Source organism: Pongo abelii, chromosome 8 (genome assembly GCF_028885655.2).
Source record: "Pongo abelii isolate AG06213 chromosome 8, NHGRI_mPonAbe1-v2.0_pri, whole genome shotgun sequence".
NCBI classification, from domain to species: Eukaryota; Metazoa; Chordata; class Mammalia; order Primates; family Hominidae; genus Pongo; species Pongo abelii.
The window spans coordinates 74,761,382-74,783,255 of NC_071993.2; the positions used below are offsets into that span (position 1 = coordinate 74,761,382).

At 46.3% G+C, this 21,874-nt stretch overlaps 1 protein-coding gene across 2 annotated transcripts in view; it reads right to left on the bottom strand.

The window, feature by feature from the left end:
* Positions 1-2,393: 2,393 nt before the first annotated feature.
* HKDC1 (hexokinase domain containing 1) overlaps positions 2,394-21,874 on the bottom strand; it is a 46,481-nt gene continuing 27,000 nt past the window's right edge. The window contains exons 9-18 of one of the 2 annotated variants that reach the window (XM_024253710.3): positions 21,634-21,867; positions 20,496-20,800; positions 18,792-18,937; positions 18,575-18,694; positions 12,793-12,888; positions 12,499-12,598; positions 10,968-11,151; positions 8,637-8,792; positions 4,141-4,374; positions 2,394-3,340 (exon numbers count right to left, since the gene is read on the bottom strand). In XM_024253710.3, coding sequence (XP_024109478.3) covers positions 3,196-3,340; positions 4,141-4,374; positions 8,637-8,792; positions 10,968-11,151; positions 12,499-12,598; positions 12,793-12,888; positions 18,575-18,694; positions 18,792-18,937; positions 20,496-20,800; positions 21,634-21,867 — 1,720 coding nt within the window. In that variant the 3' untranslated portion in view covers positions 2,394-3,195. The remainder of the gene's footprint in view (positions 3,341-4,140; positions 4,375-8,636; positions 8,793-10,967; positions 11,152-12,498; positions 12,599-12,792; positions 12,889-18,574; positions 18,695-18,791; positions 18,938-20,495; positions 20,801-21,633; positions 21,868-21,874) is intronic. The other variant, XM_024253711.3, reaches the window with a different exon arrangement.

The window sequence follows — 21,874 nt, forward strand, 5'->3', positions numbered from 1 at the left end:
CAATTAGTCAGAATGTGCAAGGTTGCCTAGATACCTTGGGGCTCCTTTTTCTTGTAAGAGACCACGGCTGGGTGAGAAGGGACTGGGTGACCTCCCTAACCTGCCAAACATGTGCTGAGAGACCAGGTCGTGGGAGAACTTAGTGGCACAACAACCTGAATCTATGGGTCAGATCATTTGTCCAGGAAAGACAGCAAAGAGAAAGACCCCTAGCAGAAACAGGTGAAAGAGGGACTGGAAGCTGAGGATGTCTTATCATGAAATGGGAGACCTGGGGAAAGAGAATAAGGACAGCAAGGTTTTCAACTGATTAAGATGAAACCTGATAAGGTGAAACCTTTCTCCAAAGAGGCATAACTTCAAAATATAAAAAGATACATTTAATAAATTCATACGACATTTCTCTAAAGAGATATAACCTTAAAATACACACACACAAAAAAAGATAATTTTGGTAAATCTAGGACCTGTTCACAGTAGTATCACCATACATTTGTATTGAAAGTATGGACCAGGCATGGTGGCTCATGACTATAAATCTCAGCACTTTGGAAGGCCAAGGTGGGAGGATCACTTGAGGCCAGGAGTTTGAAACAAGTCAGGGCAACATAGTGAGACCCCTGTCTCTACAAAAAATTTAAAAATTAGCTGGCATGGTGGCATGCACCTGCGGTCTCAGCTGCTCGGGAGGCTGAGATGGGAGAATGCCTTGAGCCGGGGAGGTCAAGGTTGCAGTGATTCGTGATTGCACCACCATGCTCCAACCTGGGTGACAAAGTGAGACCTTGTCTCAAAAAACAACAAAAAAGAAAGTGAAAAAATATGTCCCGGGGAACCCTCAGCTCCCTCATTATCCCCAGCCCTAGCTGGCCTCTCTGTCTCTCGGTCTTTAGACTCAGCCCCCTTCACTGCATCTGGACATCCTGCTTCAGCAAATGGTGACACTTAGAGCTGGAATCCAAAACCTATTTTTTTTTTTTTTTTTGAGACGGAGTCTCGCTCTGTCACCAACTGGAGTGCAGTAGCTCAATCTCGGCTCACTGCAACCTCCACCTCCCAGGTTCAAGTGATTCTCCTGATTCAGCCTCCCAAGTAGCTGGGGTCACAGGCATGCACCACCATGCCTGGCTGTTTTTTTTTTTTGTATTTTTAGCAGAGACGGGCTTTCACCATGCTGACCAGGCTGGTCTCGAACTCCTGAACTCAAGTCATCTGCCTACTTCGACCACCCAAAGTGCTAGGATTACAGGCATGAGCCACCAAACCCGGCCAAAGCCATAATCTTTTGAAGAGACAGCAAGAGCACTCTGTGGAGTTGTCATAATTAAGTATGTAATTAAGCACATAAATAAAAATAAAATCGCTCTGGATTATTCTTTTCAGTTTGTTTCCCATGACAATAGTTGACACTTTCTTTCCTTCCTTCCTTCCTTCCTTTTGTTTGTTTGTTTCTTTCTTTCTTTCATTTCTTTCTCTTTCTCTCTCTCTCTTTTTTTTTTTTAAGAAGCAGGATCTCATTCCATTGCCCAGGCTGCAGTGCAGTGGTGCAGTCATAGCTCACTGTAACCTCAAACCTAGACTCAAGACATACCCCCCACCTCAGCCTCCTGAGTGGCTGGGACTGCAGGTGTGCACCACCACATTCAACTAATTTAAAAAAATTTTTTGTACAGATGGGGGTCTTGATATGTTGCCCAAGCTGATCTTGAACTCTTGGCCTCAAGCAATGCTCCTGACTTGGCCTCCCAAAGTGCTGAGATTATAGGTGTGAGCCACCATACCCAGTCTATACTTTTTCTGAAGAAAATTTCTTGGAAAGTTCTATTTTTTCAATCATGCCTCCCACAAGTAAGTATTTGATAGGAATGGCACAGTGCTAGGTTCAGTAGAGCAATACAAGAATGTGTTTGACAAAGAGTTTACAATCTGTCTGGCCAGATGTGAAACTCACACAGATAACTGTGGCAAAACAGAAAGGCACAGGCAGCTCAGGTAAAGTGGGGAAGAGGGGAGAGAGAGGAAGTCCACTGGAGAAACGGTCAGGGACAGGCCAATTCCACACAGTTCGGCAGGGTAGAACGGAGATCAGTGGGGTGTATGGGAGGAACCAAGCTCAGAAGTCAGAAGGACTTCCAGTCAACTCCAGCCGTTCAAAAGCAAGAGCTGTAAGATCATGTGGGAAATGCTCAGTTACTGGAAGTATTCTAAAGAAATCTGGATAATCTGTTAAGGATATTGTGGAAGATATTCCATATATTTCCCCGTGTTGGTAGGAAGCTTGAACTCGAGAAAAATGCTCAAGCTCCTTCTGACTCTGCATCCCTTATTCCATCAGCAAAGCATGGTGTTACCAAGTGAGCCTCCCAGAAGAAATATCAGCACCTCATGCAAAGTTTATTGGAAAATCAAAAATTTTTTATTAATTTACTGGATTTCCTATACCTAACAATCCTTAAAACAACTATCAACAGCTGCAACACAAACCACATGCAAAATGAAAGACAGATGCCCCAGACCACACCCCACCGCATGGCACACACCTAATAAGGAACAAAATCCTACAGGGTGCTGACATAACTCGCTTTAAGCATGCAAAGATTCCTGCAGGGCTCCCTGGCAATCAACCTCTCTGCACTCTGGGACTGGATACTTCAAAGTCTTTGTTCTCTTATCAGGTTTGAAGTCAACATGGCAAGTTAAGGACAAGTTAGATGAGATCCCCCTAGTTCATAACATGAGTTCCTCTTCCTCTTGCTCTCCAATGTTCATCCACAAGTACAGGGTCCAATCCCCTATAAGAGATGGCTTAAGCATCCCAATGGGGAAACAGCCTGCCAGCTACATGGGCAGATTCTATATATTTCCAAGTCCAGCAGCCACAGGACTGAAAGCCATAGAGAATTGACAGCTCAAGCCTCAACTGAAAAATGTGTTGAAAGGGGATCTCTCAGGACAGACACTTTGATTTCACAAGTTGGCCCATTTTGGCCCAAATATACCACATAGAGATGTCATGTAATGTCACTGCAAATCCAGTAACAAGATACTAAGAGTACCCGAGAACCTGGGGTTCTCCTTTGGCCATCCAGAAGGTGAGGTCAGCCAGGAGGATGCCCATTGGTCTCTGACCAACTGATCTGCCAGAGGAAAAGCTGGTCAGTATCCAAGATTCATCAGGTCCAATCCCAGGGGTTCCTAGTTCTCCTGTGCCTGCTGTAACCTCTTGGCCACAGCAGTGATCAGTGCTGCCCCTTTTCCACTGCCATCTTCTGACAGCATGAATGTCACATCACATCGAGGGGCTAGTTCCTTCACAGTTTCCTGCAATATTCTAGAAAAGCTATGAAAAAGAGAAAGAAACATCATCAGCCCTTCCATGTAGAATCAGAACATTTATAAATGATCATAATCTAATTTCTTTAGCTTCTTCCCTTTGGTTTGCTTTTCAAGGCTCTAAACAGCTTCTTCTTCTAATTTTTTTTTTTTTTTTTTAGACATGGTCTCACTCTGTTGCCTAGGGTGTAGACTGCAGTTGTGCAATCACAGCCCACTGCAGCCTCGAGTTCCCAGGCTCAAGCCCCCCAGCTCAGCCTCCCATGTAGCTGGGACTACAGGTATGCACCATCATGCCCAGCTAATATTTGTAATTTTTGTTCATTTTGTATTTTATTTATTTATGTTTGTGGAGATGGAGTCTCCCTGTGTTGCCCAGGCTGGTCTCGAACTCTTGGGCTCAAGTGATCCTCCCGTCTCTGCCATTACAGGCATGAGCCACTGCACTCAGCCAACTTACATTTCTTGAGCCCTGTGTGAAGCACTTTACATGTGCTAACTCACTTCAACCTCACACATTTAGCCCTATGTGGTAGGGATTATTAGTGCTGGCCTTTTGTGGATGAGGAACCTGGGGTTTAGAGAGGCCAGCTAACATTCCCACATCGTATTACCAGGTAGCAGAGGCACCAGGGCTCACACCTTGTCTGTCAGATTGAATAGGTGACTTGACCACACAGCACTCCTTTCCCATAAAAGGTAAGGGATGCATCTTCCCATGCCGCAGTTGAGGAGGCTATGCCAAGTCCACACTTGGCCACCAGCACCTCCCCTGCCCCACCCGCCACGCCTCTCGTGGGCACTCACTGAGGGTGCAGCTTGTACAGGGTGCCGTCCACACCCACAGTGATCCTCAGGTGCTCCAGCCCCTGGTCTTCTCTCCTTTTTTCCACTATAGCGGCCAGGCCAGCACCGCAGAGCTGGGCCGCCCGCCGAGACACAGCTCCGCACACCTCCTTCACCACGATGCTGTCCTCACATGTGCTGTCCAGGCCCAGCTGCTGCAGAATCCTCCTGACCTGGAGGAGGGCCAGCCGATCGCTGCAGGCAATAGAGCAGGGAGTCAGGACCTGCTTCCCAGGGCCCTGAGATGTGCCCAATGTGACCCACAGCCTCCCCATTCTTAGATGCCCTTACAGGAGGGAGGAGAAACTGACCCAGGCAATGGCTAGGCTGGAGCAGAATGCCTTAGAAGCCGAGACTCAAGAAGGTCCACCACCCCTGGAAGTTCCATCAACTTTAAAAAATAAAGTGTGAATGCCTCTGGTGTTCAGCATGTTCATATCTGTGATCTCACTAGAAGCCATATGAGCTGCAGCAACCAACACACCAGGTACCCATTTTTCAGAAGAGGAGGCTGTGGCTCAGCCTGCTAGAGCTGTGCCCTCTTGTTAGAGAGCAGGGGCTCAAATTCAAGCCTTTTCACACCACCTCTCGCACTTTCCACAAATCGTGCCAGCTCCCACATTCTGGTCCCCTTTAATTGGAGGCCAACTTTCCTCCTATTTAACTTTTTCTGATTCTCTGCATTTTCTTCCCTTTTTCTGATTTCTCTGCTCTTTGACGGTAAGACTGTATTTTCAGTAGTAGCCAGCAGAGTATATTCAATGAGCAAGTGAATAAATGAATATATAAAATACAATCAGAACCTTAGAGAAGGGGAACCCGGTAGGACTGTAAACACATGCAGAGAAACACCCATCATAGGGGCAGGCTGGCTTCAAGTCTAGACCCTGGTCATCTCACAGTGAACTAATGGTACTTAAATGGAGCCCTGACTCCTACGCCAAGCAATGTGAAGTTGTATCCTTGACTGTCTCAGGTAATACTTAGAGAAGAAGAGTGTTATCCAGAAAGACAATTGAGAAACAACCTATATGACCATACAGGGGATTCAGCAGGTAAATGGTGGTGTAGCCAAACAATAGAATTCTTCGTAGATCTTAAAGATGAGTTTGTGGCCAGCACAGTGGCTTACACCTGTAATCCCAGCACTTTGAGAGGCTGAGGCAGGAGAATCACTTTAGGCCAGGAATTTGAGACCAGCCTGGGCTACATAACAAGACCCCATCTCTAAAAAATTTTAAATTAGCCAGACATGATTGTGTATGCCTATAGTCCCCATTTGGAGGCTGAAGCATGAGGATTGCTTGAGCTCAGGAGTTTGAGGTTGTAGTGAGCCATGATCATACCACTGTACTCCAGCCTGGGTAATAGCATAAGATCTTGTCTCAAAAAAAAAAAAAAAGATGAGTTTGCGTGAGAATATTTCATGCCATGGAAAATCTTCATGACATAGTGAAAAAATAGATTATAAAATACTATGCACTGTATGATGCTGGCTTTTTGTTTTAATGTTTGCCCTTGCCCAGATAAAAAAAAAAGACACACACACACACACAGAAGGAAATCTATTCAGACATTGGGAGGATTACAGGTAATTCTCTTTTCTTTGAGATGGAGTTTCACTCTTGTTGCCCAGGTTGGAGTGCAACGATCTCGGCTCATCCGCTTCCCGGGTTCAAGCGATTCTCCTGCCTCAGCCTCCCAAGTAGCTGGGATTATAGGCCCACCACCATGCCCAGCTAATATTTGTATTTTTAGTAGAGACAGAGTTTCACCATGTTGGCTACCTGACCTCAGGTGATCTGCCTGCCTCGGCCTCCCAAAGTCCTGGGATTACAGGCATGAGCCACCACACCTAGCTTAATTCTTATTTTTCTTCTTTTGCTTATCTGTATTTTTCAGATTCTCTAAAATGAATGAATAACATTTGTATAGTAAGAAAAAAAGGTTTTTTAACTGGTGTGTCTAAAGAGAAAGCCTGCAATTCCTTCCTGGGCCCGGCCTTTCACAGCTTACCTAGTTCAAGTACATTCCCTTCCTGATCCTCAGAGCAATACTGGGGGTTAAGCAACAGGGCAATTATTTCTGTTATGAAGCAGGAAACTGAGGTTCAAAGAGGTGAAACAACCTGCCCCAGGTCACGCAGCATAAACAGGTTAAGTAGTGGAGATAAATCTTAAAACTCAAGCTCTAAGACTGTAAATTCAGGGCACTTCCCCTGAGAACACGGTCCCATCCATTTGACAAACTGCTTTGAAATGGGCTGCAGTCAGCACAGCACCTACCAATTCTCACTGGCACTAGATGGATATGATTTTCTTTTCATCCCATGAAGGTTTTAAAAAACAAAACCTGGCCGGGCGCAGTGGCTCATGCTTGTAATCCTACCACTTTGGGAGGTCTAGGCAGATGGATGTCTTGAGCCCAGGAATTCAAGACCAACCTAGGCAACATGGTGAAACTCCATCTCTATAAAAAATACAAAAATTAGCTAGGTGTGGTGGTGTGCGTCTGTAGTCCCAGCTACTTGACGGGGGTGGAGCAGGGGAGAGGAGCAGTGGTGGCAGCTGAGGTGGGAGGATCACTTGAACCCGGGAGGTTGAGGTTGCACTGAGCTGTGATTGCACCACAGCACTCCAGCCCAGGCAACAGAGTGAGACCCTGTCTCAGAAAATAAAAACAAAACAACAACAAAAACCTGTAGAAATCAAAACATCCAAAACAGACACCTCTTGTGCAGCAGAAGCAAATCCTTCTGGGGGCATAAGAGTGTTACCACCTTGCGCTTGTCTAGGAACAACTTTCCTTTTATTACGGAAAAAAAAAAGCAAGGCAAAGATAAGTAAACTTGCTGGTCTATTTATTGCTCATGAGGGAGAAGCTGTTTTACACAGCAAAATAGGATCCCTTTGGTCACCAAGCGTGATGATTTTTAACCCATCTGTTCAGATTGGATGGGTTGAAGACTAGACAGGAGAAGGACGCTGAACACTTGCTAATTAACATCCCCAAAATACATAATCGCTGCTGCTGTTACTGATTCCACCATCCTCTCCTTAAACAATAAGAACTCCCCTTAAACAGCCCATCTGATTTGCCTCATTAAGTAAACAACTTTCATGTATAATGTGTTTCTTTTTTCCCCGCTGAAAAGTGATTTTTCACTTGTGGGCAACTGACCATAAAGACCAAGAGAATTAAATGAATGAACACAAATGGAGAGAAAATCCAAAAACAAAGCATCAGATAACATCCAGTGCTAGCACAAAAAGCAGTGAAACTGACACATTTGTACATAACTGATGAGATGGAAATTGAAACTACTTTTTTTAAAAAAATACTGCACCCGTGGTGAAATACTCTTTTAACCAAATGTTTCTACTACTAAGGAAATGATTTACTATATTCAAATGACTATGTGTACTAAAAGAAAAACTATGGTGTTACTCAGAATAACAGGAATTTATAAATTACAAACTAGACATCCTATATTAAAGGGAAAGTTTAGTAAATTATAGTACAGTAACATAGTATAATATGCAGCCATTCAAAATGATAATTACACCAAAAAGTTGATAGGGGAAAGTTCCTCTTTCTAGAAGTATTCCAGCTAATAACTGCAGGAATCATCACCATTTACGATGTCTAGTGAAATAATAGATCCAGGCAATATGCATCAATGACTGATAACATCCTAAAAGAAAGAGAGACAGACAGACAACTCAATGCCACCTAGAAAATATTCTTGTCCAGAATTCACTACTGAATCTAACTAAGCATCTGGGTCTAACTATGAGTTTTTGGGAAATACAAGAAGACAGAGGAAAATGCTAAATGCTGCAATCCTCAAAATCTAGAATACAGGAAACTCATAGATAAGAAAACAGTTTCTTCAACAAATACATTGCAAGGAAAAGCAAGAGAGGGAGAGGAAACCCATAGATTAAAAGAGATTCTTTAAGCATATCAACCAAATGCAGTGTATAAACTTTGTCTGGATACTGATGCAAACAAAAGAACTGTAAAAACCATTAATTTTTGACAATTCAGGAAATAAGAACACTAACAGGATATTTTGTGAGATTGAGGTTTATCATTAGCTTTTTAAGTGTGATAATGGTACTGTAGTTATGTTTTATTAAGAACCCTTATATTTGAGAAATACATTATGAAATATTTATAGATGAACTCACGTAAGATGTGGGGTTTGTTTCAAATTAGCCCAGCCTGAGGATGGGGACAGCAGGACTGTATAGATTAGCCCAGTTTGGCCATGAGTTTATTATTGTTGAAAGTGATCCTGAATCAGCTGGAAAGAGAAGAGCAGCCCCAGGGGGCAATCCCTTACCCAGCCAGGGCCTTTCTGTTTTTATTTTTAAACCTCAAATTGGCCCAATCCCAGCGTGGTGGCAGCATATGCCAGTCAGAGCCTCATGATGAACTTGATCACAGGTCACCTTTCAATCTGGGACAGGAACTTGGTTTCGAAGATGCCCCTGGTCCGGAGACGCTCTGAAATCTGCCCTCGGAAGAGGAGACCCTGCTTGGTCAGGTCGATCAGGATCTGCCGCACAATCTCCCCCAAGTACATCCCACTGGTCATTTTCTCGTATCTGTTTGGGGAAGAGGGATAAGGTTGGGGCAGACATGCAATGCAGAAGACCACATGATGTAAGAAGGCCAGGCTTTGGAGCTACGCATGGAGCAAGATCGAGATCCCAGCTCTGCCAAATACTAGCTGCTTGATGTGAGCAAGCACTGCAAACTATCATCTACAAAACAGGGAGAAGAGCAGCGCCCCTACAAGACTGTTAGGAGGCAAGCATCTGGGCACAGTGGGCACTACTAAGCAAAAGTTAGTCCCTGGTCTTGGCCCCAAAGCCAATTCTCCTTGGCTTTGTGTTACAAATCTGTTCCACTGGAGATTCTGCTCTGTGAGTTAACACATTGAAACCGTCTGCATGCACCAGGGGTGCTCAAAAGCATTAATTCCCTTCCTCCTTTCTACCGGACTGTGAGCTCCATGAGGGTCAAGAGAGCAAGAGAGAAAAGGGGCCTTGTACTGACCAGGCACTCTGCACAGGGTGTGTAATGGTGACACACATCATCATTAACAACAATGACACAGAGCCAGACTGCCACTGCCTGCAGAGTCAAATGGGAAGCATTTATGTGCTGAGCTTGGGTTCTCTTAACTGCTCAACACCTCATCAGTCTAAGGGAATTAACACCAGAACAAACAATGGTGGTTTCAGGGCAAGTTCAAAGGTGCTGCCCCCTTAAAACCTCGTCCAAAAATGTGAGCCTTCAGTGGCTACATACACAAAACTAACTAGAATTAACTGCCCCTTGGGAAGAGCCATGATACTCAGATGCCTCAACTTGGGATTCAAAGGGAAGGTCCCTTCTTTTTGGAGAAATCCCTGCTTCAGCTGGGCTTACCACAACTCACCTGCCTTCTGTTACAAGATTGGTGCCAAAGGGGAAAGAAACCACCAGGGCCAGTCTTGATCTTGTCTGAGCCTCTTCCTAGACAATGTTCTCAGTTCAACAGCTCCCAAGGTATCCATGGCCTAAGCATCCCCTGATATTTCCCATCTGCTCAAGCTCTCAACTTGGATAGCACCCATAACAATAAATCTATGTTTCCCATTATTTTCTATATTAAGACACTGAGCTTAGTTTTGATAAAGACCATATGGCCTGCAAAACCTAAAACATTTACTATCTATTCTTTTACAGAATAAGTGTGCCAACTCCTCTTCTAGTGGATGGGCCTGGGTTAATAATCAAATTTTAGCATGTGATATGGTTTGGATTTATGTCCCCACCAAAATCTCATGTTGAATTACAATCCCCAGTATTGAAGGAGGGGCCTGCTGGGAGGTGACTGGATCATGGGGGTGGATTTCCATGTTGTTCTGGTGATAGTGAGTGGGTTCTCACAAGATCTGGTTATTTTAATAGTGTGTAACACCTCCCCCTTCACTCTTTCTTCCTCCTTCGCCAGCCATGTAAGACGTGCCTGCTTCCCCTTCACCTTCTGCCATTATGGTAAGTTTCCTGAGGCCTCTCAGCCATGCTTCCTGTACAGCCTGTGGAACTGTGAGCCAATTAAACCTCTTTTCTTCATAAATTACCCAGTCTCAGGTAGTTCTTTACAGCAACAGGAGAATGGACTAATATCACATGCCAGCTTTAGCTCTGCTACCCCTTTCTCTCATAATATCAGAATGCAAGTGAAACCTACTCTAATTTATTTTTTAGGCCATTCATTATTTTCAGTATTTTTCATGTGGTTAGTCATTGGAATACACCTCACAAGTGATTGTGACCCGTGGTGAGACATGACATCATGGTCGAGAACCAGCACTCTCATCCATCACAGGTGGCCACTTCCCCACTCCCAGAAAAGGTCACCAACCTGGTAGCCAGCTCTTGAAGTCCTGAAGATGTTGGCCTCTGAAAGAGACTTATTAAAATCCCATCTCGAGAGGCCTCACTGAGTCACCATGCCCTTGGCGAATGAACATGCTGGCAGCCTCTCCCTCACTTCCAGAACCACCACTAGACCTTATGGGGCCTTATGGTAATTAGCAAAAGGGACTTTTCCCTTTTACCTGTTGCAAGGTTGTCATAATATTTTTCTTTTGTTCCAATAGGATATTTCACTGACATTTGACAGCTGTAATAAGCACACAAAGCTATGCTGTCTATGGTACCCCCTTAGGTCTGGTAGTGTTGCTCACTACACAACCCACATAAATGCACACATCCACCCTCTTCACCTCTGCTTGCCAGGATTCAAGGACCCCTCGTCCACCTCTGTGTCGTATCGGGTCCGGATGTCATCTATGCAGCCATTGTCTCCAAATCCTCCCCACTCTGTGTTGATGCACATCTTCCCTTCATCCCCCTCCAGCATCTCGATGTTCCTCATGTCCTCCATGTAGCACATGTTGCTGCCTGTTCCTAGAAGGAATTGCGAAGGAACTTTAGTCTTCAAAGACATCACCAGGTTTTAGAAAGGCAGCAGAGTGCAGCAAATAAGAATTTAGGCTTGGAGTCAGATATGACTGGATGTGTTTCCAGCTTTACAGTAATAACTGGCTAACCTTGGGCAAGCATCTCATCTTTCAGAGGCTCAGTTTCTTCATTTCTGAGGAGGAAATAATACCTGCCTATGGGTTTATTATGAAGTGATATTTTTAAGTTTCCTTCACATGGTAAGCATTCAATAAATGGTACCTGCCAACTTCATCATCATCATCATCATCATCATCGTTGTTAAGCCATAAGCACATAAAGCTTCCAAGTAGTTGTAAAATTAGCAGTCAGAGCTGGAAGGGACCATGAGGAATCACCTAGTCTTGGACAAGCAAATGCTTGGCATCTGTGAGCCACCCTCTTCCTCCTTGCCCATGACTTGGCCTCAGAACGATTCTCAGCCCAGCAGTCCAGGCAAGTATTTTAGTCAATCAACAGGCCTCACCTCTTTGCCCTCCTAGATCTAGCCCAATCCCTCCCACAGATGAAGAAACTCAAGTCAGACAGAATAAGCCACCTGCCCAAGCTCACAAAGTGGGTAAGAGTTAGGGTGAGAGGAAACCTCTTACCTGGCATGGGAGATAACTCAGTACACCCCCACCTCCTTGTTCCACCTGCTGCTTATATCCAGAAAGCCCAGATGATCAAATGGAACAACTTTTCTAGGTTCTATCATTACTTAGCCTGTGCCTGTCACCTGGAGTGCCTTTTGTCCCCATCTCCACCTGTTCCAATCCTCCCCATTCTACCCCTCTTGGAGAGAGCATCCCCCTAAAATCTACCCTTGGCCTTAATCACTGCCAGACTTCTCCCAAAGACCCCTAAAATGCCTGTATCAGGCCACTCCTTTCCCCTCTTCTAAGTTTCTTTCCAGCTCCTCTCCTTCCTGTGCACCCTGAGAACCAGAAGAATTCAGAGAACAGAAGAGGCACACATTGGAGCCAGAGTGAAAATCTATAATAGCTCCCTCAGCCCCATGCCAAGATGATCCAACTGTAGTCTCCTTCCTCCCTGGGACAATTGGCCCCAAGGTCCTAATTTAAAAATCTCTTCTTCCTGTGTCATTATCCTTCCTCAATAGAAAGGATGACCTTGGCTTAGGACTCTTAATGCAGAAAGAACTTGGTGACCTGGAATCCCAATTGTAACTTCATCTCTGCCTCGGGCAGAGCCTCTGTATAATGGAACAATGCCCGCCCTCTCACTATGTTAAAAGGAAACCATCAGTGGATCCAGTGGGATTAGGCCAATGGGCCATGCCTGACCACTTACCTGCAATCAGGCCAATCTCACAATTAGGATCTTCATAGCCACAGGTCATCATGGTCCCCACTGTATCATTCACGACTGCAACAATGTCCAGGTCAAACTCCTAAAAACAAAAACAAAAACAAAAAACCCCAGCTTTACTATGAGTTGAATGTGCAAGCCAAACACGCTTAGGAGGGGCATGTCATCCCAAGGCAGGCAGAGGCCAGAGTCATAGGAACTGGGCAGAGGATGGCAGAGCAGAGGGGCCTGGGGAAGGCGGCAAGAGCAGGCATGAGCCTCAACACCACATCCTACGTTTCTCCTCTTGATGGCTTCCCTGAGCATGTCCACCACGTCCTCCCCTTCACAGTCAGTGGCCTTGAAACCTTTGGTCCACCCTATGAGTGTTCCCTGAAAGAAAGGAGGGGAAATTCATTTGAGCAATAGTTTGCTAGGGCCACTGCACAACCTCAACATCCAACATATGCAAGGCACTATAGCTGGCTGCTTGTCAAGTACATGTGCTTTTGACTATGCCTCCACTTCCACAACCCTAACCCTGTGCACAGCAGCATCACAGAGCACAACACTCAGACAAGGTCTACCACTGAGTGGAATCATTGCAGCAATTCATACTCGTCAAGGGTCAAATCATGTTCCCAGGCCATGATTACGTGGAATAAAGGCCTAGGATCATAGTGATCCTACTTCTTTTTTTTTCTTTTTTCTTTTTTTTTTTTTGAGATAGGGTTTCACTCTTGTCGCCCAGGCTGGAGTGCAATGGCGTGATCTCGGCTCACTACAACCTCTACCTCCCGGGTTCAAGCAATTCTCCTGCCTCAGCCTCCCAAGTAGCTGGGATTACAGGCGTGCGCCACCACCCCCAGCTAATTTTTGTATTTTTTAGTAGAGATGGAGTTTCACCACGTTGGCCAGGCTGGTCTCGAACTCCTGACCTCAAGCAATCCACCTGCCTCGGCCTCACAAAGTGCTGGGATTACAGGCATGAGTCACCGGGTCTGGCCATGATCCTACTTCTAATTTAGTCAAGGACAGATTATGATGTGATCAAAGGCAAAGCTACCAAATGTTTATCAAAGCATGTTTCACAGTGAAAAACTAGAGGCATCCTACAACTCCAACAGTATGGATCTATCATCCTGTACCCCGATATGGAACATGATACACACCCATAAAGAATCACACTGTAAGAGAACACTGGATGTGAGAGAAAGATGTTTTCCACACACTGTTAAGTGAAAACATGTCAAACAAATACAGATAGTGAATTATTCTATTTTTATTTTTAAAATTACACTCATACACACACATACACTTGCACTTGGAGAAAGGACTAGAATAATATATACACCAAAAGGGTTAACAGTGGTTCTCTCTGGGTGCAAAATTATGCATCACTTTTCCTCTCTCCTTTTTGTTTGTCTATATTTTCTAATTTTTCTAAAATTAAAATTAACATATATGATGATTTTTATAATACTGAAAAAGTAGTGTTTTTTTTTTTTTTTTTTTGAGACACAGATTCTTACTCTGTTGCCCAGGCTGGAGTGTAATGGCGTGATCTCAACTCACTGCAACCTCTGCCTCCCGGGTTCAAGCAATTCTCGTGCCTCAGCCTCCTGAGTAGCTGGGACTACAGGCACGCACCACCACACCTGGTTAATTTTTGTATTTTTAGTAGCGATGTGGTTTCACCATGTTGGCCAGGCTGCTCTCGAACTCCTGACCTCAAGTGATCTGCCCTCCTTGGCCTCCCAAAGTGCTAGGATTACAGGGGTGAGCCAACACGCCCTGCCCGAAAGTAGTATTTTTAGTTCTCAAAAGGAAGCCCAAAGTTACATTGTTAGCCTGAGGCAGGAGTTAGTCTAGCTTTGGACTCCATTATCTAGAAAGCCAGAGGGGTGAAGGCAGGTAGAGCTAGGGTGTCTAGGCCAGGAGAAGCTCTGGGACAGGAAAGGCAGTGAGAAAATCTGATGGCAGCGCCATCAGCCCAGTGGCTGGATGCCACCTCACCCTGATGCCATTAGCCCACAAGCCCCAGTCTCCCTCCTTCCCTCCATAGTTCTTGGGAAACTGGACCCCTGGCTGGCTCCTTTCCTGGTTGGTATGTGTAGAACATTAGAGAGATACTTCCAAATGGGGAGACACTCCCAACTGGGAAACCTCTCTTACTAATTGCAATTACACAAAACTAATCTATTTTTTGATGTCTCTCTTTTTTCTCCCCAACCATGGGTGTCTTTGCTTTTAGCTGTCCACGGGTCTCCCCTCCCTCTTCACTGTGTCTTCACGACACCTTCAGAGCTGCTGGGAGAGAGGCCCAAAGGCCCAGTGTCCTGAGTCAGGAGCAGCAGCTGTGTCCTGGTGCCCAGTCAGGACCGCAGACAGCTGCACACTGCACCCTCCTGGATGGTGTATTAATTTTTAATAGCAGCAGCAATGCAGGAATGCATTAGTAGTGTAAAAAATTAAAATGTTACTGATAAGAATAGAGTTCCCTTCAACTCCCATCCTCCCAATCTGAGAGGTAACCTCTGCCATTAGCCTGATATTAATCCTTCCAGACTTTTCCTCTCCACTTATTAGTATGTTTTTTCTTTTTCCCCCCATTTCTTCTTTCAGGGGTGAAATTACATGTTTTTAAGTAAATAAATTCACGCTGTGTGTGAACTACTGCAACCTTTTTTTCTAATTCAATAATGTATCTTCCAGATCCTTCCAGGCCATTTATATGGATCTGCCACATTCCTTCACTGAGCAAAATATTCCTTGAATATAATTGCACGAAAATAAAACCACAAAACATACCTATTAAATGAGTTATATTTTTGTGATCATTTTCAGATGCGGAAACCAAGGAACAGGGAGATTAAATAACTTTCCCAAGGTCACACAGCCAATAAGTAGAGAAGCCAAGGCTCTGGGGGAAGGGGGAATCAGTGCTTAATAAGTACAGAAATTCAGATGGAAAAGAAAAAGTTTAAGAGATGGATGGTGGTGATGGCTGCATAAAAGTGTGAACATACTTCATGCCATAGAAGTGTGCATTTAAAAAAGAGTTACAGTGGGAAATTTATGTTATGTATATTTTACCACAATAAGAAAATGGTTAAAAAAATTTTTTTTTCTTTTTTTGAGACTGAGTCTTCTCTGTCACCCAGGCTGGAGTGCAGTGGTATAATCTCAGCTCACTGCAACCTCTGCCTCCTGAGTTCTAGTGATTCTCCTGCCTCAGCCACCAAAATAGCTGAGATTACAGGCACCCGCCACTACACCCAGCTAATTTTTGTATTTTTAGTAGAGATGGGGTTTCGCCATGTTGGCCAGGCTGGTCTCGAACTCCTGAACTCAAGTGATCTGCCCGCCTCAGCCTCCCAAAGTTCTGGGATGACAGGAGTGAGCCGCTGCTCCTGGCCCTGGACAAAATCTTAGTGCATCTTTGGTGCTACCTTTATTATTGTCCTGAGCTCTCTGGTTGACCTGCTGAACTGACCAGAGTTCTATCATAAATTTAGGAAGCTGTATTCTGCTTTATGCCAGTCTTGGAAGCTTGACTGATGAGAGTCTGTCAGAAAGACAGAGCTCCTTTCCACAAGCTGGTGAGTCTGTCTGTGAAGCTGAGGCCAGGGGTTGCTGAGAATTAACTGCTATGATGTCAGGCCCTGGCGACAGTGCACCCCTTCTTCACCACCATTACCAGCACTGGATTCCTCTTGGCCTTTTCCAGGCTGAATTTCAATCCTATGCTGCCTCGAGAGTGAAGGATGATACTAGGATTTGAGTGCCTGCCAGGTGCTGGACCCACGCCATGCATTTTACACACACAAGCTCATTTAGTCGTCACCGTATTCCTCTATTTTCACCAATGGGGAAACCATGCCTCAGAGAAGTTAAATAATCTGCTCAAGGTTATTCAGATGGGAAACAGTAGAGACAGGTTTGCAAAACAGGAGCCCATGACCCCAGAGCCTGTGCTCTTGACTACTGTGTTTTCTGACCGTAGGAAGGACGCTGGGCCTCTCTGTGTGGCCACATCTGGGCCTGCTCCCAAGCCCCTGCAGAAGGACATGTCCCTGCCCGGAGGCTTTCTGTGTGGGCACTGGCAGAGGCTGCAAACTGTCTCCCTCCATCTGCAGAACAGACAGCTCTGCCCCAGCCTCATACAACGGCCCAGCCTCACTCACCCACTGTCAGCTCCAGGCTAAGGCCCCATGACCCACTGGAGCTCTGGGGAGTCTAAGAGCTTAGCCCAGTGTCTAGTCCCCACTTCTAAGCTCTACCTCTTGGTCAAGCTAGCTTACCAAAAAAACCATGCAAAAAACACACAATACTGACCTTCCTGTGTCTTAGCTTCCCAATTAAAAATCTTTATTCATTACACATAAAGTTAAGCCTGGGTGACTTTTTGTTTTTACACACAGAAAAACACACACACACACACGTTTAGAGATGGGGTCTTGCTATATTGTCCAGGCTGGTCTCAAACTCCTGGACTCAAGTGATCCTCCCATCTTGGCCTCCCACGGTGCTAGGATTACAGACATGAGTCACTGTACTTGGCTTGCTTGTTGTGTGTGTTTTTGTTTTTGTTTTTAATAGAGATGGAGTCTCTGTTGCCCAAACTGGAGTGCAGTGGTGTGATCATAGCTCACTGGAACCTCAATCTCCTGGGCTCAAGTGATCCTCCCACCTCATACTCTCCAGTACCTGGGACCACAGGCACATGCCACCATGCCTGGCTATGGTGTTTTGTTTTTTTTTTTTTTTGAGACAGAGTCTCGCTCTGTCACCCAGGCTGGAGTGCAGTGGCGCGATCTCAGCTCACTGCAAGCTCTGCCTCCTGGGTTCACGCCATTCTCCTGCCTCAGCCTCCCAAGTGCTGGGACTACAGGCACCTGCCACCATGCCCCGCTAATTTTTTTGTATTTTTATTAGAGACGGGGTTTCACCATGTTAGCCAGGATGGTCTCCATCTCCTGACCTCATGATCCACCCGTCTCGGCCTCCCACAGTGCTAGGATTACAGGCATGAGCCACCGCTTTGGCCTGTTTGTTTTTTAAGAGACAGGGTCTCACTATGTTGCCCAGGCTGGTCTTGAACTCCTGGCCTTAAGCAATCCTTCCATGTCGACCTCCCAAAGTGCTAGGATTACAGAGATGAGCCACCACACCTGGACAACCCTGGGTGTTTTTACCCTAGAATTACAAGAAAGATTTTGTAATAAATGTCTCCATATTTATGAATTATCTATTAAATGATAAACTATGATGTTCTTCAATGTCAGCTAAAGTGGCCATGTGATCAATTGCTTCTGAGATACTAATATTAGAAAAGAAGTGCATTTCTTGCCAGGCACAGTGGCTCACGCCTGTAATCCCAGCACTATGAGAGGCTGAGGTAGGTGAATTACCTGAGGTCAGGAGTTCAAGACCAGCCTGGCCAACATGGTGAAACCCCGTCTCTACTAAAAATACAAAAGTTAGCTGGTGGTGGTGGCAGGTGCCTGTAATCCCAGCCACTTGGGAGGCTGAGGCAGGAGAATCGCTTGAACCCAGGAAGCAGAGGTTACAGTGAGCCGAGATCACACCATTGCACTCCAGCCTGGGTGACAAGAGCGAAACTCCATCTCAAAAAAAAAAAAAAATGCATTTCTTGTGATGCGCTGGCAAGCTTTCTTTCATCAGATGCTAAAAACCCATGGTAATTCCCTGTTTACATGGCTGTCCAGAAAGACACAGATCGTATTACTGCCCAATTGTTATAACTGGCCTTCACTGGACATTACCTCTTTCTCCCTCTCTCCATAATATGATTCGACCTCTCTTTTAGTAGGAATATTATGCACGTGTCCCTCTATTGCATACTACTCTAAATTCTCTTGTGAATGGTCAGTCTAAAAAATCGTGATAAATTGATTAAAAATTAAATCGTTGAAATTCTCTATCATGTGTTCCCAGCTGCCCTGAACCCAAGACCCCTGTAAAAATGAAGGCTGGCTGGGAGTTACCTGGAGATGGCCCCAGTAGAGGAGGGAAGCCCACTGGGCTGGCCGTGAGCCTGATGGGGCTGTCTTACCTTGTCAATGCTCATCTGCCTGCAGGGAAATGAGAATGTGAATCCCAAAGGTAGGGAGGCTCCCTTGAGGCCCATGTAGTCCAGGAAGTCGGCGATGCACTGCACAATGTGATCAAAGAGCTGCAGAGAGAGAGAGAGCGGCATTCACACCGGGCGGACATCGATGCAGGGTGGCAGGCTGGCACCTCAGAGCTCAAAGGCCTTGCCTGGCACTTACCTCCTCACCAGTGCCCTGCATGATCTCCAGGGGGATGGCGAAGATCTTGTTGTACATTCGCACTGACCTCCGTCCACTTCTGATCTTCACCAGGAGGACCCGGAAGTTGGTTCCCCCAAGATCCAGGGCGAGAAACTTTCCTTTCTCTGTGATGGAGAAAGCGGCGGCTGCATTCCATGACAGGGACTCGTGTCGGGGCATTGGGAGGAAGAGGAGATGCCGGAGCAGAGCAGACCCAGGACCTGCACTCCTGGGCCTCACAGACCAGAGGGTTGTGGGGGCCACCGTGCACGGCGCCCAGGCCCTGGGCAGGCATCTTGAGCCTGCGTGAGACCAGGCTGCTTTCCTTGGCCTCCACTTCTGTGGTAAAGGCCCAGGCACCACCTACACTATCGCCAGTGAGGTGCCGCGAAAAGAGCCCTGGCCTGGAATCAAGGGACCTGGGGCTTCTGAGAAATGGCTTTTTATCTTGAGCAAGAGAGGCAAGGTCCCATCCTTCCACATCTGCAAAATCAGGAGACTGAACCTCTGAAGGCTCGTTCAGCTTCACTGACTGACAGCCTTCTCAGGAGCCCCAAGGAACGGTACAGGGCATCCAGTCAAGGAAATGCATGATTCTTATACTCAAGGGGCCTCCGGTCTGGCACGGTGGCTCATGCCTGTAATCCCAGCACTTTGGGAGGCTGAGGCAGGTGGATCACGAGGTCAGGAGATAGAGACCATCCTGGCTAACACAGTGAAACCCCATCTCTACTAAAAATACAAAAAATTAACTATCCGGGGGTGGTGGTGGGCACCTGTAGTCCCAGCTACTCAGGAGGCTGAGGCAGGAGAATGGTGTGAACCTGGGAGGCGGAGCTTGCAGTGAGCGGAGACCACGCTACTGCACTCCAGCCTGGGTGACAGAGCGAGACTCCGTCTCAAAAAATAAAAATAAATAAAAATAAAATAAACAGTGTCTTTTACTGCTCTCAGTTAAGAGATCCCAAGTACAGCTGCTGGACCTTGAGTAGGTCATCTAGCCTCTGTAAGTCTCAGGTATGGCATCCATAAAATGGGAACCATTCCCTCTTTGGTAACATTCCAAGTGGTTGTGAGGATGAAATGAAATGAAAGATTCAAAAGCAAATTATAAGATGTAAAGCATTTTACTAAGGTCATTATTTCTGGAAGAGCCTCATGAGATTCAAAGAGGTAAAATAATTTGTCTGAAGAACTGATTTCACTACTTAGTGGCTTCTTTTGGCTGAGCACCGAGGACCAGAAGGATCAAGGGTTGGAGAAGTTGGGGGCAGAAGCAATGAGAGGGAAACGGAAGTGAGCCAAGCTGCAGAAGAGAACAGAGCCAAAGAAGCAGCAGGAAGACAAACCCAGGCAATCTCAGGCATCTAAAACAAAGTTCCTGGGGTCAGGATCTGGGGGTCAGGGGGGTACACTCATGTTCTCATCTACACACACATAAGCGCGCACACACAACCTAATGTAGGTTTTTTGTGTTTTTGTTTGTTTGTTTTGTTTTTACTGCAAATGCCTTGGGTTAACAAAGGCCAACAGATTTAGAAAGAATACTAGCCTTCTTCTTACTCCTGCCCTCCATTAGAGACATGAACCCAAGTTTCTAAAAACCAAGAACCTCACTGGCTTTAAGGAGTTTTGACGGGAGCCCTGGATGGCTGTTCAGAGAAGGAGGCTGTGCTGGCCCACCTGTGCCGTCCGGCAGCCCACAGACGTAGGTGGGCAGCATCCTGACCGTGGCCAGCCCGTGGCTCTTCTTCTTCAGACCATACTCCAGCTCAGCCCGCATCTTGGCCTGCACGTCCACAAGCTGCTCTCGGGTCAGCTGGAACAAAGCCAGCACCCTGTCGATCTGCTTCCGCTGGGCCTGCACGCGGGAGGCCACCGCAGTCACCATGGCGGCCCCCTTGGTGCTGCCACTCTCTGACAGGAGGAAGCGGACATCACAGCTTGGGACCAGTTTCCTCACCACCTTGTGCAGGCGTTTTGGGTACCTGAAGCAGGGGTGATGGCAAAATATTTAGCAACCATAAAGGCCAGGCTCAGGCACAGACCCAGGGGCAGCAGTGAACCCGGTCCCGGAGGGCCCTGTGGGGCGGGGCTCAGCCCTTTATTTGCTGATGGTAGGGAGGGGAGGGGATGAGAGGAGGGAGGGACTAAGAAGCTGGGGCAGTGGAAGGCACTTGGGAGGCTCGGGGGAAGTGCCTATTCTGTCAATGAACATTTCAACCAGTCTGTGCATAATGTATTGGCTGAACATCATTTCTGTCCAAAGAGAAGGATTTTCTTTCTCAGCTCTTTCCAGGGTGTAACCACTCGACTTCCAAGTCCACCCCTGGTAGCCAAAGGGGCTTTCACTCTCCTTCCTTCTGGAAAATTCCCATTTCCCTGTGTTTTCCTACCAGGACCCTTCCCATAAACTTGGCAACCTTTGCCATCTCTTATTTTTCCCCATCTATGACTAGATGTATCTTACTTCCCAGTCTTAACCACATAGTAGGTGTTCAGTAAATAATGGCTAGATGGAAGAATGAATGGAGAGATGAATGGGCGGGTGATGGATGGGTGGACATACATACATGGATGGACAGCATTCCTAATTGGGCAATTGGCTTTAGCAGAATATTTCTTTAAGAGTAATCCCCAAAAGCAACCCAGCCAGCTAGATGAATGCGGGCCCTGGATTCACCCTTTCCCTTGTAATCTCAGAATCAACAAGAGGGGTTGATGGTTCCAGACCCCAGATAGGCAGGATAGTCCAGAAGACACTGGGGCCCTGCTCCAGGGAGAATCGTTTGTGGGGGCGTGGCTGGCAGGCAGCACTCACTGAGGGTGTATCTTGTAGAGGGTGCCGTCCATGCCCACCGTGGTCCGGAGCCGTTCCACCTTCTTGTTCTCCCGGAGGCGTGTCAGGATGGCCGCCAGGGCTGCTGCACAGAGATTGGCCGAGCGGAAGGAGACGATGGTACAGACATGCTGGACGGCAATGCAGTCAGCCTCAGACGGTTCCAGACCCAGGTCCACCAGGATCTCTCTTGTATTAGCAAGGCCTTCTTTATACCTGGCCA